The sequence below is a fragment of the Chiloscyllium plagiosum genome, chromosome 21, assembly GCF_004010195.1.
Source record: "Chiloscyllium plagiosum isolate BGI_BamShark_2017 chromosome 21, ASM401019v2, whole genome shotgun sequence".
Taxonomy (NCBI): Eukaryota; Metazoa; Chordata; class Chondrichthyes; order Orectolobiformes; family Hemiscylliidae; genus Chiloscyllium; species Chiloscyllium plagiosum.
Genome location: NC_057730.1, coordinates 42,400,682 through 42,419,770, shown reverse-complemented (window position 1 = coordinate 42,419,770; position 19,089 = coordinate 42,400,682). Strand labels below are relative to the sequence as shown.

The 19,089-nt window shown below is 40.4% G+C and overlaps 1 protein-coding gene across 4 annotated transcripts in view; it reads right to left on the bottom strand.

Annotated features, from left to right (window-relative positions):
• sdk1a (sidekick cell adhesion molecule 1a) overlaps positions 1-19,089 on the bottom strand; it is an 856,101-nt gene that overhangs the window by 370,349 nt on the left and 466,663 nt on the right. For 2 of the 4 annotated variants that reach the window (XM_043711901.1, XM_043711903.1), the window contains exon 6: positions 9,738-9,764. The exons of the other annotated variants lie outside the window; for them this stretch is intronic. In XM_043711901.1, the coding sequence (XP_043567836.1) occupies positions 9,738-9,764 (27 nt within the window). The remainder of the gene's footprint in view (positions 1-9,737; positions 9,765-19,089) is intronic. 4 annotated transcript variants of the gene reach the window in all.

Here is a 19,089-nt window from a genome sequence, read left to right as displayed (position 1 = left end):
CCTTAAAATTATGCCCCCTTAGTTTTAAACTCCTCCACTCTAGGGAAAGGACCTTTGTTACTCACCTGATGTAAGCCCCTCATAAATTTATAAACATCTATAAGGTCACCCCTCAACCGCATATGCTCCAGTGAAAAAGTCCCAGCTATACAGCCTCTCCTTATAACTCAAACGCTCCCGTCTCGACAACATCCTGATAAATATTTTCTGAACCGTCTCCAGTTTAATAATATCCTTCCAATAACAAGGCAACTAAAATTGTACATAATACTCCAAAACCGGTCTCACCAATGTCCTGTACAACCTCAACATGGCATCCCAACTCAGATACTCGATTGTCTATGCAGTGAAGGCAGCATACTAAACGCCTTCTTAATGAACCTGTTTACCTGTGATGCAAAGCCATGTAAAAATATTCTGGCATGCACCTATTGATTCAAATATAGCAAGCATATTATCAACATTTTGTAAATATACAAGGTGTTATTATATTGAATTCAATTGCATGAGTTGCTTAAGTCATAAGTTCAATGAATAAAGATTCATGCTATGATGGTGGGTCTAGGTTGTCAAGAGAGAGTACTATAGTTCAGATGTCTATGACTTCCTTGAATAATACACTGATGAATAGGCTATCAATGTCAAATGAGCACATGAACACTGCATTGCTATCAATATTGCATGTCCTGCCTGTCTGGCTCTCGTAAATGGGAAGGCATCTTTCACTGCGGAAGTAGAAAACCTACTCAAAACTGGTTGAAGCAATTCACCTATTTGCCTATTCATGTTATGAAGAACAATTCAAAGACTGTAAAAGGGCATTACTCTTGCAAAAATATTTGTCGAATTCCATGATTCATGTGTCTTCATTGCTTATTTCTGATATATTGATTATACATTTGCAATATTTGAATCTGCAGCTGCATATAAGAATTCCTTTCCATGTTTGAAATGGAATAGTCAAAAGAGCGGCCTTTCCTTACTAGTTGTAATAATTGAAAATTGGGCAGGGGTTCTATACTGTCTATCATAAGCCTATCTTCACTGGTCAATATATGCAGAGGAATTCCAACAATTCCAAATGTCATAAGACTGGTCATATCAGTAAACTTAGAGCTGAAAATGTGTTGCTGGAAAAGCGCAGCAGGTCAGGCAGCATCCAAGGAGCAGGAGAATTGACGTTTCGGGCATGAGCTTATGCCCGAAACATCAATTCTCCTGCTCTTTGGATGCTGCCTGACCTGCTGCGCTTTTCCAGCAACACATTTTCAGCTCTGATCTCCAGCATCTGCAGTCCTCACTTTCTCTCAGTAAACTTATAAACAGGACTCAAGCTGTTTACTGTGCAAAGTTGCACCAAAATAGGGTGCATCAAACTCATCTTTCAGGATAATAACTACCCTGATTAGATAATTCCTTACCCTATATCATGCAACCTCATGACAGATCCTAGGGTGATCACTCACATTTCTAAAAAGTGTCCAGCCGACCTCAGGCTTCTCTGGAAGGGCAAGGTATCACATACATTTGTGCAAGGTGAAGCTAGTGGTTTGTCACTTCAACTATGCAGTCATAACAGGAGGAACATTTGCCACTAACAGGATGCTGTCATGAAGCTGAAAAGATGTTCAAATGAGGACTACAGTGAATGCATTACAGTGCTTGCCATGTAGGCCATACATTCTAAAGACTGGCAGATCATTTGAAATAGCATATCTCTTCAGCTTTTCGCAACAAGCAAGGTATTGACCAAACCCAAACAGCTCATGCTTGCAAAGCTTGCAACAGTGTTCAACATTAAATCTAACAGTGTAACTGGACATTTGCTGGATAATCCTGAGTGTCTAAAGAATTATGTTGAAAGATAATTTAGAATTGTCAGTTAATTCACAATATGGCACACTTGTTTGTACTGAAGGCTACATACATTAATACACAGGACCGTGCTCTTTAGAGACAAAAGGAACATACACATGCACTGCACCTGTTTCAACTCAACAAAATAGGTGACAGCTATTTCCTGGATCACTTCTCAGGGCAATGCGCTGACTAATCAGAGTAATTGCACCTAGGTTTAAAATTTAAACCAAGCTCAGCAGTTAACTATGAATCGTGACAACACTTCTTTCAAGAGGAGTCCACTTGCCAACAAATCAGCACTCTCCTCACATGCAGTTGGTTTTCCCTTTGAATTGGGATTCTTGCAAATTGTCCTGGTGAGCACAGAACACAAAAGTTTTCTATACATGAATGCACATAACATTTGCCACTGACGTCATTGTACATTCCATACACATAACTGACTGAAGACAACACACTGACTATTACACGGACACTGTGCCTGACGGTAAGGCTGGTATCTTTAAACCAAAATATCACATCACGATCAACATTCCCGCTAAGCTCTGTAGCCGCACTTGCTGATTGGCATGCTGATGTTGTGGCGTCATATTCAATTCTGGTTTCTCCTACTGCTGGCACACAGACTTCTTAAGTCTACGCAGTGGTTGAAGAAATTAGAGGGAACATAGGTCATGATGCCATATGACTCTCTCAAGAAGACAGGCCTGTCTTGTCTTGAATTAATGTCACAACACAATATTTCCCTTTAAAGAATGGGAATCACATGTCCAATCAACATGTCCAATGATACATGTTGACTTATTGACTCTGTACATTAAATCAATACCTTGGTGAATATAAAATACAACCATATCTAGTCCTTATATAACAATCATGACTTGGCAGTTCAGCTTCTGTGGAATACCATCTTTAATTTGCTGTCTGAAAAATAAATTTGTGAAATAGTCAGTTACTAGCATGTAATCGACATGGAATGTTATCAGTAGCTTTGAAAGATTCTTACGTCAAAGGACTCCAATTAATGGAGTTGACAAGTATCAGACAACTTGATTGAATTAAAAGCAGAAAATGCTGGAAAAATTCAGATCTCAGAACATGTGGAGAGAGAAACAGGATTCATGTTTCAAGTCTAAAATCATTCTTCTTCAGAAGTGATCAGTTGATTGATACCCTACTTATGCTGGTTACATATGGATTCATGTGATAATCTCTTGGCTTTTTCCTCCATCCATGTGACGGTTTTGAGTATGGTCTGGCACATCTTGAAATTGAGCTTACAGAATTACAAACTGCTTGACATTGAAGATTATATTCATGGAGAGTCCTCAGATGCCCTTTGAATGAATTTAAGCCACCCGATGACATATTTTTGAACTTTTGCAGCAGATTGTCATCTCATGTAGTTGGCGGAATCTACTCTGCTTTGCCATGACCAAGGTATGAGATTAATGGTCTGAAATCTTTGGTGTTGCAAACATGTATGTGATACCTTACTGATCAAGAAAATACATCAATTAATGTAAACTGGTAAACAACTGAAACAAGTTTCATCAATTTCAATGTTGGAAAATGTTTCAGGTGTCCGTCCAGAGGATCTGTTTCGGCATTTATTACAGAAAATGTCAAAGCATTGGATATGTGGACACATTGAAAGGAGTTAATTCATCTTGTGGGGACTGCTCAACATTGTGCCAGTTTCCTGAGTACATCTTGTGGAAGGTGTGTATGGGAATGATATCTGCATTTGAACCAATATTCATCTTAGCATGTAGTGCATGCCGTCCAATACTTTTTTGATATATCGTGGATGGAGGAAAAAGCTTTGGTTTTTATACAAGTCAATGTGGTGCATCAAGTTGATCACATCTACATGATTTGATTTCATTACTGTTGTCACATGTACCGGGCAAGATTGAAAAGTGCTGTTTTGCATACTATATAGGCAGATCATACCATACAAAGTGCATCAAGCTAGTAGAACAGAGAGCAGAATACAGTGTTACAGTCACACAGAATGTGCAGAGAGAGAAATTAACATCAAAATTTGAGAAGTCTGTTTAAAAGTCTTATTACAGCAGGGAAGAAGCTGCTCTTGAATCTGTTCGTACATGTATTCAAACTTTTAAATCTTCTGCCTAACAGAAGAAGGTGCAAGAGCGTATAACTAGGAGTCTTTGATAATGTTGGTTGCTTTCCTGAGGCAGCTGGAAGTCTCGATGGAATCAATGGATGGAAGGCTAGTTTTGTCTAAACATTATCTGAATGTAATCTGTAAACTGTATTATTGTATGCTTTAGACTGGGTTGTAGTTTATTGCTGTCTTGTGAAACGCAGTTGCCATGCCATGCTGTCATACATCGACATAGAATGCTTTCTATGGTTCATCTATAAAAATTGGTAAGTGTCTTTGTGGACATACTAAATTTCCTCAGCTTCCTGAGGAAGTAGAGACATTGCTGTACTTTCTTGACCGTCGCATCAATGTGGGTAGACCAGGACAGGTTGTTGATGATCATCATTGCCAGAAATTTGATGCGCTCTCGACTATCTCCACCTCCGCATCACTGAAGTTAATGACTAGTTCCTTCATTTTACTGAAATTGATGAAGAAATTGTTGTCTTTACATTATGCTGCTAAGCACTCAATCGCTTTCCTGTACTCTGGATCAACATTGTTTGAGATCTGACCTACAATCTTGGTGTCGTCAACGAACTTGTAAATGGATTGGGAGCGGAATTTGGCCAATCGTGAGTGCATAAGGAGTATAGTAGGGGACTGAGTATACAGCCTTGAGGAGACGATTATGGGGAGAAGGATTGTTGCCTATTCTGACTGATTGCGGTTTATAGGTCAGAAAGCTGAGGATCCAGTTATGGAGGGGGGAGCTGAGACCTAGGTCTCAGAATTTGGAAATGAGTTTGTTTGGAATTCCAGGTCAAGGTAATCTGGTAAGCTCAAGTTGATGTGAGCCATGACTAACCTCTTGAAGCATTTCATAATTATGGAAGTCAGACTGGGCATTAGTTGTTGAGGCAGGCTGCATGAGTTTCCTTGGTACTGTGATGATGGTGGTTTTCTTGATGATGGTGGTTTTCTTGGTGATGGTGGTTTTCTTGGTGATAGTGGTCTTCTTGAAGCAGGTGGGACTTCAAATCAAAGGTAGGAGATGTTAAAGATGTCCTGATTAAACATTATCTGATTGTAATCTGTAAACTGTATTATTGTATGCTTTAGATTTTATTGTGAATTTTGTTTGTTTTGCTTGTGGACCACAGATAGAACTTTGGAAACTTCCCTGGCATTGTTCCTTGGTTGGCCCTTCTTCATATGCTGCTATGGAACACTGTGGTGTACTTCGAGTTTCTCTCGGTAAGTAGTTTGATACATTTTTGTTCAATCTCCTCTCGTAGAAAATAGCTTGCAAATATCACAAAATGCTTCATTACGTCTCAGTGGGTGAGACAAGCAACACCACATCCAAGATTTGGATATTCTACAAAATTTGCTGACAGACACAATAATTATTCCTCAGTCATATACTTGCATCCTTTAAGTTGGGCATTAATGGTATATTTTTTGAGTTTGCCCTGACGTGCTTTTTTGAAGGATTTCATGGGGTGAAGCAATGACCAATTTTATGATCCTTTCAACCAAGTTGACTTTAATTAAATTATATTCTGTATCTTTATGTTGACACCTGCTTACAAAATTGGTCACTTGTTTCACTTGGCTGTTGTCAGCATGACATGAACTCAAGCCTGCATGTCCTGAAATTGAGGAGAAAGTGAGGTCTGCAGATGCTGGAGATCAGAGCCGGAGATGTGTTGCTGGAAAAGCGCAGCAGGTCAGGCAGCATCCAGGGAACAGGAGAATCGACGTTTCGGGCATATGCCCTTCTTCAGGAATGAGGAAAGTTTGTCCAGCAGGCTAAGATAAAAGGTAGGGAGGAGGGACTTGGGGGAGGGGCGTCGGAAATGTGATAGGTGGAAAGAGGTCAAGGTGAGGGTGATAGGTCAGACTGGGGTGGGGGCGGAGAGGTCGGGAAGAAGATCTCAGGTTAGGAAGGCGGTGCTGAATTTGATGGATTTGACTGAGACAGGGCCTCTGCACCCGATGTGGCCTCTGCACCCGATGTGGCCTCCTCTATATTGGGGAGACAGGCCGCCTACTTGCGGAGCGTTTCAGAGAACACCTCTGGGACACCCGGACCAACCAACCCAACCACCCTGTAGCTCAACATTTCAATTCCCCCTCCCACTCCAAGGATATGCAGGTCTTTGGACTCCTCCATCGTCAGACCACAGCGAAACGACGATTGGAGGAAGAACGCCTCATCTTCCGGCTAGGAACCCTCCAACCACAAGGGATGAACTCGGATTTCACCAGTTTCCTCATTTCCCCTCCCCCCAGCCTGTCTCAGTCAAATCCATCAAATTCAGCACCGCCCTCCTAACCTGCAATCTCCTTCCCGACCTCTCCGCCCCCACCCCAGTCTGACCTATCACCCTCACCTTGACCTCTTTCCACCTATCACATTTCCGACGCCCCTCCCCCAAGTCCCTCCTCCCTACCTTTTATCTTAGCCTGCTGGACAAACTTTCCTCATTCCTGAAGAAGGGCTTATGCCCGAAACGTCGATTCTCCTGTTCCCTGGATGCTGCCTGACCTGCTGCACTTTTCCAGCAACACATCTCCTGTCCTGAAATTGACTTGAAGTTTCAGTTGGTATTCTAAAATCTGAAATTTTTATATCAGGATCTCAGTGGTCCCCTCATAAATACCAAGGAATTTCATTCTTAACTCAGTGCCAAAAGCAAGAAGTTTGACTGCATACCAGTCTTTGAGATAAAGAAATATTCAATAAACCATTGAATTCCTGACAGAATGTCAATGGATTATCAGGCCATGTTTATTTTCCATCTTTCTTTGAGTAGTTTTACTTTTCAAAAATGCTATGAAAGAATATGATCTGCACTGTAGTACTTTATTGTTTTTCAATTGTTATTAACTTCTGTTCTCTTTTCTCTATAATTAAACTTTGTTTCCCCTTTAAAACATAGAAACCAGGTGCAGGAGTAGGCCATTATCCCTTTGAGCCTGCTTTCAGTTAGGAGCTGGTGTCTTTACACAACATTTGTACTTAAAAAGCAGAAATGACATAATATGCATATTGTTTTAAAATTTTCACTTCTTTTCAGTCGAAGAAAATAGCAGAATCAACTGATAAGGTAAGGCTTTCTTAGTATAGACAGGCTTTTCAGTGTTTGTTTTCCAAACTTTGTTTCAGGATGATTACTTAGATTGAGGCAATCCTTCAGCACGTTTAAACAAATATTTTTTTCAAAAGGAGAAAAAGGTAGAGCATTAATTGTGCTTCAGTGTGCTAGGTTCGGAGCCATTAATTTTGATTGTAGCCCTTACTTTCAGTTATAATTGTAACTTCAGCTTCAGACCCAGATAGGTTAACAGGGGACAGGGAGCAAAATGCCTTTTCATAACTGCCATGCCTCCTTCACCTTTTCAGGCTTTCGCGTTCACACATTGCCATTAATTAGCTGCCACAACTAATTTTTTTTTTGCCCAATTGCTATCCTGAATGCTTTTAGCATGATGTCTTACTTGGCTTACAAATGTTAGTCTGTTTAATATATTCCACAGAGAATATGCTTATTGTTGAGAAAGATGTCTTGAATTTTATCAACATTTCTAATTACTTACATGGCTATAACATCACCAACATAAACAGTCTGCATTTTCAGCATATTGATGTCACTGTACATTAGGTCCACAAAGCTGACTGAAGACTTTACACTGACTCAACTACACAGACAGACTAACTCAAGGTGAGGCAAGTACCTTTGCAACAGAATGTTACATGTTATGATGTCATGTAATTGTCTGAAAGGTACAGTCCTGCCTAGTCCAGAATCAATGCCAAATTACAGCATCTTGGTCAAACTTAGTCACCTTAAAGATCATTATGTACTTGCCAGTTTCAGTTTGCAGTGCAGAATTGGGCAATAGCTAGATGTAGTGAAATTCCATTTTAATTTATTTCTAAAAAAATCAGAGAATGCTCTGTTTTTAAGAGGTCATCAGAATGCTACAACGTGACATACGTTCCGATGTTGAAGTGTAGGTTTCTGTCCATTTAAGGCGATAAAGACTTCGCTGTTAAGTAAACACTGGATTAGTTCATACTTGGGTCAGTTGAGCATTTGCAGCTCCAGCTTCCTTTTACTCGAAGATTCATCTGTACATTTTAAACTTCTCTCTTTGTTTCTTTTCATGTGTTGCCCTCTTAATTAAAACATTAAGATTTGGCACGGCAGTAAAAAAAGAATCAAAGATGTGCATCGATGTGAAGATTTTTTCAAGGTTTTCCTAAAAAATTTACTTCCAAAAACAAAATGATACATTTAAGAATGAATCTAAAGAAGGCAGTGGATAAATGTAAGCAAAGTGATAGAGAAGTCTCAGGATAACAGAGACTGTTGCTAATCATTGTGCAAAGAGGATCATGCTCACAAAGTCTCAAGTATTTTGTGCTCTTATCTTATTAATCATGCCTTTAGATGTAGCTTTCAGAAAAAAGTACTGTTTCACATTTGGTAAGGGAGCATTCTGACAGTATTTGGCCAATAAAAAGACTTTATCTGAGTAGTCTATTACAGTGACCATGTAAAACACAGATGCATCAGCTTTCACAAATTTGAAACTTTTGTCAGATGGAGGAAAAAATTCTATCTTCCTAGAAAATCCATGGACACCTTTTAATTTTGCTGCTGTATACCTTTTAATTTTGCGGTTGGTGGCCACCGGGATCTTCAGGTAATAAGTCAGATAAAAGACAGACACACAGGTGCCACATAATGAGATCCATTTATATCACAGCAGGATCTGGCATTCCTCTGAACTTATTCCCTCTCCCGAATAATGGACACTACCACACTTGACTACCCTTCATGACCACCAAATCACTTGACTAATCCACGCTCTCCTCCAACCTGATCTGACTAGTCTAAACATGATCACCTTTCCTCATCACCTGACTACTTTCCTCAAACAGACCTGACTACCGGCATGGTGGCTCGGTGGTTAGCACTGCTACCTCACAATGCCAGGGACCCGGGCCACTGCCTGTGTGAAGTCTGCACATTTTCCCTGTAACTGTGTGGATTTCCTCCAGGTGCTCTGGTTTCCTTCCACAGTCTAAAGATGTGTAGGTTGGGTGGATTTGCCATGCTAAATTGCCCATAATATCCAGGGATATGCAGGCTATGTGGATTAGCCACAGAAAATGCAGGATTACAGGGATAGGGTAGAGGGTGGGACTGGGTGGGCTGCTTTTTAGAGGGTTGGTGTGGACACCATGGGCTGAATGACCTGCTTCCACATTATAGGGAATCTATATTCCTTTATCCCATAATCCCTCCCGACAAAGCCAAAATACCTCTGGCCAGACTAGTCACTCACCGCATAGACATCTTAGCCATTTACTTTCTTACTCATCCTCATTCACTAATATTTACACTGGGCCTTGAATTATACCATAAGACAGTTAGTAGTGTAAAAGGGAGGCCTGTTCTGTCCACCCTAATTCCACTCTACTCTGTCAGAGTTCCCAAAGAGGCATTGTGCTTGGAATTTCTTGGACAGATCAAATATGGAAGATCCTAGAAGAAATGCACAGGAGGATCAGTTTGGAGAAATTCTGAGGGTAGAAGTAATCAGACCACCATTGCTACTGCTCAAAAAATCCAGGTTATTGCCCCAGTAGGTTATATCAGAATTGGGAAAAGTACTGACCAATTAATTGAATGGACACATAAGCTAAAACATAAGCATTATAGCAGACACACAAAAATCTTACCAGAGTATTGGTGATTTGTCTTATCTACTGCAAGGTAGCATGAAAGCACAAAGAATAAAGAACATATATAAACCACAAGAACAAAACAGAGGAATATTAAAAGCCAAATATAAATTCTACTTATACAATATCATATTATCATATCTAATCAAAATCAATGTTTCAATAGTTAGTCATGTAATGTTTTCTATTAATTTCTTCTAAAACATAAATTAATATTTTTCCTAAGATTAAATAATAATTTTAAAACAACTTTGTTCATTGAAAAGTCCTTCTGCGGGCATACCAAGGTTGCTGAACAAATTCAAAATAATGCTTAATTTGACTGCTATTAAATCCTTACATAACATGGAGCAGATGAAAATGAAAGTTTACTTCACTTGCACTGTTAGTTTTACAAAACCAGACAATTCTTAAGTTCAAGGAGTGGAAAGTCTTCATATCAGTGAAATTATGTGACTTTTGGCATTGTTGTGTGTGTGCGCGCACATCTGGCAGCAAGCCTTAAATCAGAAAGGGACTAACGTGAATGAGAAACTTAAGATCCAACCCTGCAAGTTTGTGTCAAAAGTCCCAGTTCCTTGACTAACCCTGCTGTCAGCTGTATACAAATTACAATTCTGACATTCACGGTCACTGTAGTTCATAAGCAGTGCATTTTCTTTGAAACACAACTTGCAGAAGACACGTTAAAATGTAAGATATTTATTTTACTTTTACATGGATATTCTCTACATTCCCTGTGAACTTTCTGATTTCCCTTGAGGTTCAACACTAATTCATTTATTGTTTGACTCCACTATTCATCTACCTCATTCAGAATCTATTCCTCAAACCTGACTCCTAGTCACTAGACCAAAGGATCTCTTTTAATCTGCAAATCAGTGAGAGATTGGGCAAAAGACCCAATGGAACACCTACTTGCCCTACCCAGTCTTCTTCCACTTGCCACTGGGGTAAAAAAAGCATCAGAATTAATGGAAAAAATGTGCTGCTTTTGATAAAATACCAAGAGAGTGATGTCCAGTTTCAAGCTGGAGAATATCAGTCTCACATTGAGATTCACATTCATCAGGTTGCTCATCTTTACTTTCAGCTGTGCAAGCACAATGTCTCTGTTGAAAGTGAAATATAATTTTGAAATTAAACCATTTGTCATTGATTATAAAATTCATGCCATGCAAGTGAGAATTAATCTGGCTGCGTGATGTCACATGAGTGAGGGTATGAGGATTCTGTCCTTTCTCTCATTCAGCTGTGCCTGTAATCTTTGCAGCTGTGACTTGCATTTTCAATTATTCCCTGGACCACACTTGGAGAATCACATTGGTTTAGCTAATTTAAGCAAGAGTTGAAGCCTGACTTCTCCAGCTTTCACTGCCTTTCATCACTAAAGACAACTCTCAATTCCATTTGGCTATCAGTGAAAATATAAACACAACCAAGTCAGGCCGTATCTAGAAGCAAGGACTGGAGTAGGAACCTAACTGCAGGAGCCATTTTTACAGCTGCTATTCCTTCAAGTGGCTAGCCAACTTTTACTCATGCCTAAGGCTCCCCTAAACATTTCACTGCCTAATGTCAGAGCTGGGGTCCCGTTGCTTCTCAGCCAACTGAATAAAGCAGAATGTTAAACTGTCTCACCCCTTTCAAATATTAGCTAATCTTCTGCTCACTTCAATATTTTAAGTTTTTATTTTAGATTCATGAAACATTATGGCTTTTTAAAAATCTCTATTGATGGAATGTGTCTGCCTCACAGCAACAAATCTATCTGATGACCATCACCAAATTAGCTGGTACTCTTCTTGAAATTTATTGTTGTCCTTATGGCATTTATCAAATAGGGATGTTCAGTAAAGAATTTTGCCTCTAGGACCCAATTTCAGATGTTCTAGCTGTCACGGTGTCACTATAATCACAAGATTGATATTGGAAATATAAAATTAACACCATTTGAATCGGTCTTTTTTGTTTTCCCCTCAAGTGATAGTCATAAATCGCGTTGATGACAATTCAAAGAGATCAATGGGAAAAAAAAGGAAGAACCTAACAAGGCCCTTTCATCTGGGGAGAAATAAATCTTCTAACCTGCAATAACTGTTTTACCTGGGGGTGTTGGGCCAAACTAGATTTTCAGGAAAACAATGAAATAGTGACATTTTGCAGCATTGTTATCAGTGTAACAGAATGTATGTATAAATATTTAAAATTAATAGGTTTTTTTCCATATACCAGTTTTGGGTAGGTATGCTGAATACAAAGTAAACTGAATGTATAAAAGCAGACAAGTTCATATGGTGCACTGAAAAATGGTTAGAACTAGATTGTTAGATGCTGCAACACAGATTATTAATAGTTACATAAAGAGAAAAGTCCCCAATTCATAGGTTTAAAAAAAGTAATGTCAAAATTGGAATCCTCAACTCAATAGACTATCAATTTATTTTAACTAAACAGTTTTTTTGGTCAATAATAGTTAAAATTATTGGCCACAATTAGACTCAGCCACCTTTTGTCTTTTTAAATTGAGTTCTCACCTGCCCTCTCTGTGGATGTAAAAGATTCTCGGTCCTATTTCAAGTACCACATGCACATTATAACCTTGATACCAATATTTATCTTTCAATTATCACCTCAAAAACACATTCTGTGGTCTTTATCACATTGCTATATGTTGTAATTTACTGTGCACAAATTGGTTGCTGCATTTCCTACATTACAGCAGTGACTACATCTCATTGGCTGTAAAGCACTTTGAGATGCCAAGTAGGCACAATATAAATGCAACTCTTTTTTTTGAATGTTTGATGCAGGCATTGCTAATTTGAAATTTCTCCCTCTGATGTGTTTGCTTGGATTCCAATCGATGTTGCAAACCTCTCTCTATTCTTATTTCCTACTGGGATTCTAAGCATGTGGAATCAGAAGCTTTGTTCTGTTAAGGGTCTGTCACAACAACAATGTGCATTTTATGTCTTCCAATATAAGAACATGTTCCAAGGCACTTCACAGCAAAGTAATCCGACAAAAACTGAACTGAGCTAAAGAAGAAAACGCAGGTTTGAGAATTAGAATTAGAACATCCTTTATTGTCACGTGTACTCATGTACAGATATACAGGAGTACAGGGAAAAAATTTACAATGACACCTCTTATAGTGCCACCTTAGGTACAAGAACCTAGGTACAAATCTTAGCTATAAAAAAGGAATAAAAAAGAGAAGTAATTGTATTACTTTACAGAAATAAGACATAGTTAAAAGGATAGACATTACAGCCACAAACAAATTACACATAAACATTACACTGCTGTAGCTGAGCGCATGGGCTTCCATACATGGTTGCACCACCTGCACCACACCCCAGTCTAAGAACCATCCTACTCCACTCCAAACCTCCAGTCTGCTCTGAGGTAAGTTTTCTCCGGGACTTCACTCTCCTCTCCGGCCTCCGCTCTGGGACTCCACTCCCCGCTCCGGCCTCCGCTCTGGGACTCCACTCCCCGCTCCGGGACTCCACTCCCCGCTCCGGCCTCCGCTCTGGGACTCCACTCCCCGCTCCGGCCCCCGCTCTGGGACTCCACTCCCCTCTCCGGCCTCCGCTCTGGGACTCCACTCCCCTCTCCGGCCTCCGCTCTGGGACTCAACTCCCCTCTCTGGCCTCCACTCTGGGACTCCACTCCCCTCGCCAGCTTCCACTCTGGGACTCCACTCCCCTCGCCAGCTTCCGCTCTGGGACTCCACTCCCCTCGCCGGCCTCCACGCCAGGATTCCACTCCCCCTGCCGGCCTCCACTCTAGGACTGCTTTCCCACAGCTCCAGGATTGGCCTCCAGTGCTTGCCAGCTCCTCCACTGCCCTTCGGGTAAGTTGAAGTCATTAGTTGACAAAAAAAGCAGGAAGGAGGAAAAGAAAGAGAAAAAAATGAACAGGCAGAGCACATGAGCTCCAGCAAGAGTGCATTACTCTGCCACCATCCTGCAATGAGGATCTTGAAAAGAAAGATCGAGAGGTTGAAGGAGGAGGTTCCAGGCCTTAGGCCTTACATGGCTGAAGATATGTATGATGCAATGAAGAGCAATGAGGATGCACAAGAGTTCAGTATTAAGAAGACAGAGTTCATTGAGAGTTATACGGCTGAAGGAGCGTTCAGACTATAAAGACAGGATAAGAAGGACTGAATAGGTTATGAATATAATTACTGCCATTAGGAATTAACGTGTTTAATCCTCCGGAAATAAAGACATGTTTCCCTTTTTGAAGTTCTATTCAAAAGCACCTCATGGTCTGCAGGCACAACCTATAAAGTTTGTTTTGCTTCACCATACCAGCAAGTTTTGACATAGAGTCATAGAGATGTACAGCACGGAAACAGACCCTTTGGTCAAACTCATCCACACTGACCAGACATCCCAACCCAATCTAGTCCCACCCGCCAGCACCGGCCCATATCCCTCCAAACCCTTCCTATTCATAAACCCATCCAGATGCCTTTTAAATGTTTTTGAATTGTACGAGCCTCCACCACTTCCTCTGGCAGCCCATTCCACACGCGCACCGCTCTCTGCATGACAAAGTTACCCTGATCAAGATCCCGTTGTAATCCGAGGTAACCCCCTCTGCTGTCCACAACACCTCCAATTTTGGTGTCATCTGCAAACGTACTAACTATATCTCTTATGCTCACATCCAACTCATTTATATAAATGACAAAAAGTAGTGGACCCAGCACTGATCCTTGTAGCACTCCACTGGTCACAGGCCTCCAGACTGAAAAACAACTCTCCACCGCCACTTCTTATGCTCACATCCAAGTCATTTATATAAATGAGAAAAAGTAGTGGACCCAGCACTGATCCTTGTAGCACTCCACTGGTCACAGGCCTCCAGACTGAAAAACAACTCTCCACCGCCACTCACTGTCTTCTACCTTCGAGCCAGTTCTGTATCCAAGTGGTTAGTTCTCCCCGTATTCCATGAGATCTAATCTTGCTAACCAATCTCCCATGAGGAACCTTGTCAAATGCCTTACCAATATCCATATAGATCACATCTACCGCTCTGCCCTCATCAATCCTCTTTGTTACTTTCTTTCAATATCATTCACTTTCGACTGCTTTCATTCATTTTCAAAAGTTTCTTTCAGTTATCGCTTGATCTCATAAGCACTGAAATGCAATTTTTCAGCTATTATTTGATACAGTTGCACTGGAGAATTATAATTGACATCCTCAACAGTTATCAATGGACACCATTGCTATTAATTAGTATTAGGTGTAATATCAGGAGTTGAAAATTTACCAGTAAGCTGTAACTTGATTTTCTTCCGGGTTTTTAGCTCAGCAAATGAGAAACTAAGTGAAAATTTGACTAATAGCCTGAAGAAAGAAAATTTGACCAAGTTCAACTGCAGTTTGACAAGCACCCCCCATAGTATAGTCCCACAGGCTGCGTGAGCTATGCCTCAAGAATTCTAACATTTTTTTCTTTCAGCATCTTTGAGGCATGAAATGTTTACAACCTCTTGATGATAGCTTAATACCAATTTTGTTATGCAAGTGAATCCTGGATTACACAGTTGTTCTTGTTGTAAATTAGAGTACAGCATAATTAACAGTCAATTCAGCTCTGCACAGTTTGCAAAGGATTAAATATTCAGGACTGTATCCACTCAACAATATTGTTGGTTATGTACATTAAGTGACAATTTTAAAATCCACCTGTTTTTATAATAGTTTTCAGCCAACTTTCAGATTATAGCTTCCCTGTTTCTAAACTATATTTATACTGACTCTTCTCATGATTTCATATGTTATCTTAATGGAGAATGATTTGACAGGCATACTTATTATTCAATTATTAAGTATTTTGTCTATAAAATCTCAAGAATTACACAGGTTGCTGTGTACAGATTGGCCAATTATATGCAAGGTTGCCTTTTCCTGTTAAGAATGACTGACATCTGACTTAGGGAAGGAAGTGCGGTTCTACTGAAACTGCCAAGTGTGGGAGGGGCACCACCCACAGTAAAGATATAGATCTTCCCCCTCCAACCTAGTGTCCTGCTATCACTTGTAATTGAGGTCCTCTGAAACAGAATTCTCCTTGATTTCTTCCTGAGTCCTGACTCTCTTCTCAGTTCTGACTCATACAGCATGGACACAAACCCTTTGATCCAGCTCATCTGTGCCGACCAGATATCCCAATTTGACCTGGGCCCCATTTGCCTGCATTTGACCCACATCCCTCTAAACATTTCCTTTTCATATACCAATCCAGATGCCTTTTAAATATTGTAATTGTATTCACCTCCACCAATTTCTCTGGCAGCTTTTTCCATACACAAAGCACCACCTGCGTGAAAAAAATTGCCTCTAAGGTCACTTGTAAATTTTTCCCCTCTCACCTAAAACCTATGTCCTCTAGTTCTAGACTTCCCCAAGGAAAAGACATTGGTTATTCTCCCTATTCATGCCCCTCATGATTTTATGAACTTCTCTTAGGTCACTCCTCAGTCTCTGATGCTCCAGGAAAAAAAAGCCCCAACCTCCTCAGCTTCTCCCTATAGCTCCAACCCTCCAGTCTACATGATATCCTCGTCAATATCTTTTGCACCCTCTCAAACTTAACAACATTCTTCCTCTAGAAGGACGAGCGAAATTGCACAGTATTCCAAATATGGCCTCACCAATGTCCTGTACAGCCGCAATATAACATGCCAACTCATTTATTCAACATTATGGCAAGTGAGGGTAAGTGTGTCAAACACCTTCTTCATCAGCATGTCTAACTGCGACACCACTTTCAAGGAACTATGCACCTGCACCCCTAGGTCTCTTTGTTCAGCAACATTCACCAGGGTTCTACTATTAACTGTACAAGTCCTGCTCTGGTTTGCCTTACCAAAATGCATCACCTTTATCTAAATTAAACATCGCTTGCTACGCCTCGTCCCACTTGCCCATGTGATCAAGATGACTTCCAGACTACTCAGACCCCTTGGCATCATGGTAGCCCACAAACCTACAAACATATTTTAACAGCAGCTGATGAACCGAAAGGACCCTATGTAAACAATCAGCAAAAACGAATGTCATTTACAAAATACCATGCAAGGATTGTAACAAGCACTACGTCAGACCGACGTGCAGAAAACTAGCCACCAGGACACAAACACAACTAGCCACAAAAAGACATGACCCATTATCACTAGTATCCTTACATATAGATGAAGAAGGACACCATCTCGACTGGGACAACACATGCTAGGACAAGCTAAACAGAGACACGCACAGGAATTCCTGGAGGCTTGGCATTCTAACCGGAACTCCATCAATATACACATCAAGTTAGACCCCATCTACCATCCTCTGAGAAAAAGAACCGGAAATGATATGGATAAGCTGCAAACTTACTAACTAGTCTACCACATGGAACCTTGTCAAACACCCTGCTGAAGTCTATTTAGACAACATTTACCGCTCTGTCTTCATCAATCTTCTTTGTCACCTCTTCAAAAAACTCAATCAAGTTAATGAGACATAATTTCCCATGCACAAAGCCATGCTGGCTATCCCTAATCAGTGTTTGTTCTTGCAAATGCTTGTAAATGCTGTCCCTCAGAATCACTTCCAACAACTTATCCACCACTACACAAGGCTCACTTGTCCATAGTTCCTTGTCTTTTCCTTCCAGCCTTTCTTAAGTAACGGTACCACATTAGCAAAACTCCAGTCTTCCCAGCAATCTCTTCCCTAGATTCCCACAAAGTTCTGGGAAATACCTGATCAGGACCTGGGCATTTGTCTAAATTTGTGCATTTTAAGAACTCCAGCACCTCCTTTTCTGTAATATGGACACTTTTCAAGATATCTAATAAATCTATTTATTTCCCAAAGTTCTCTAGCTTCCATGTCCTTCTCTACAGTAAATACTGATGTGAAATACTTGTTTTAGTATATCTCACCCATATCCTGTGGTTCCACACATAGACAGTCTTGTTGATCTTTAAAGGGCCCTATTTGGTCTGTAGTTACTCTTTCACCCTTAATGTACTTATATTATCTCTTTTGATTCTCCATAACTCATTTTGTCAAAGCTATCTCATGTTCCTTTTCACCTTCCTGATCTCTCACGCATTCTCCTACTGCCCTTATACTCTTCTGGGGGATTCACTCAATCCCAGCTGTCTCCATCTACCATATGCCTTCTCCTTTTTCTTGACCAGAGCCTCAATTTATCTGGTCATCTCGAATTCCCTAAACCTACCAGCTTTGCCCTTCATACGAACAGGAACATACTGTTTCTAAACACTAATCTCATTATTAAAGGTCTCTTACTTTCCAACCATCCCATGACCTGCAAATTGCCTCCCCCAATCAACTTTGGAAAGTTCCTGTAGAATACCTTCATCTAAATTAGAACGTTAACTTTTGATCAGTTCTATCCTTTTCCATAACTATTTTAACACATTAGAATTATGAACACTTCCCACAGTGTTCCCCCCACTGATACCTCAGTCACTTGCCCTGCCTTATTTCCCAACAGAAGGTCACATTTTGCTCCTTCTCTGGTAGATACACCCACATACTGAATAAGAAAATTCTCTTGTACACATTTAAATTCCTCCACACCCAAACCCTTAACACTATGACAGTCTCAGTCTATGTTTGAAAAGTTAGAGTCCCTTTCCATTACAATCCTATTACCCTTACAGCTCTCTGAGATCTCCTTACGTATTTGCTTCACAGTTTCCTGATAACTACTCGGAAGCCTATAAGACAATCCCAACAAGGTGATCATCCCTTTCTTATTTTTAAGCTCCACCAATCCGTTTATTATCTGTTCTGCTCTCCTCCCAATAATCAAGCCCCTCAGCCCTTTAATCCTTTAATTCTCTGTCTCCGGAACTTTCTCCAAGGACTTCTGCAGTTCAGTGCCATTTAATGTAGAAAGCTAGATTCCCACGCATCATCATTACGCGCCCCCCCACACCTGCCCAGCTGTTTGTGTGGAATGACGGGACAAAATTAAGCACCTGTATTAGAGTGTAATTTCTGCAAAATTAATCAGGACATTGAATTCATGTAGAAAAGCTTTTTAGAGATGGAGGAGAGAGAGAGAGAGAGAGAGGGACAAAATTAAGCACTTGTATTAGAGTGTAATTTCTGCAAAATTAATCAGGACATTGAATTCATGTGGAAAAGCTTTTTAGAGATGGAGGAGAGAGAGAGAGAGAGAGATTTGGGCAGCAGAGAGAGAGAGATTAAGGTTGGGGAGTTTTGGATTGGGAGAGGAGACAGACAAGTTGGGGGAATAGGGACAGAGAGAGATAGGGGGGAATGGGGAGAGA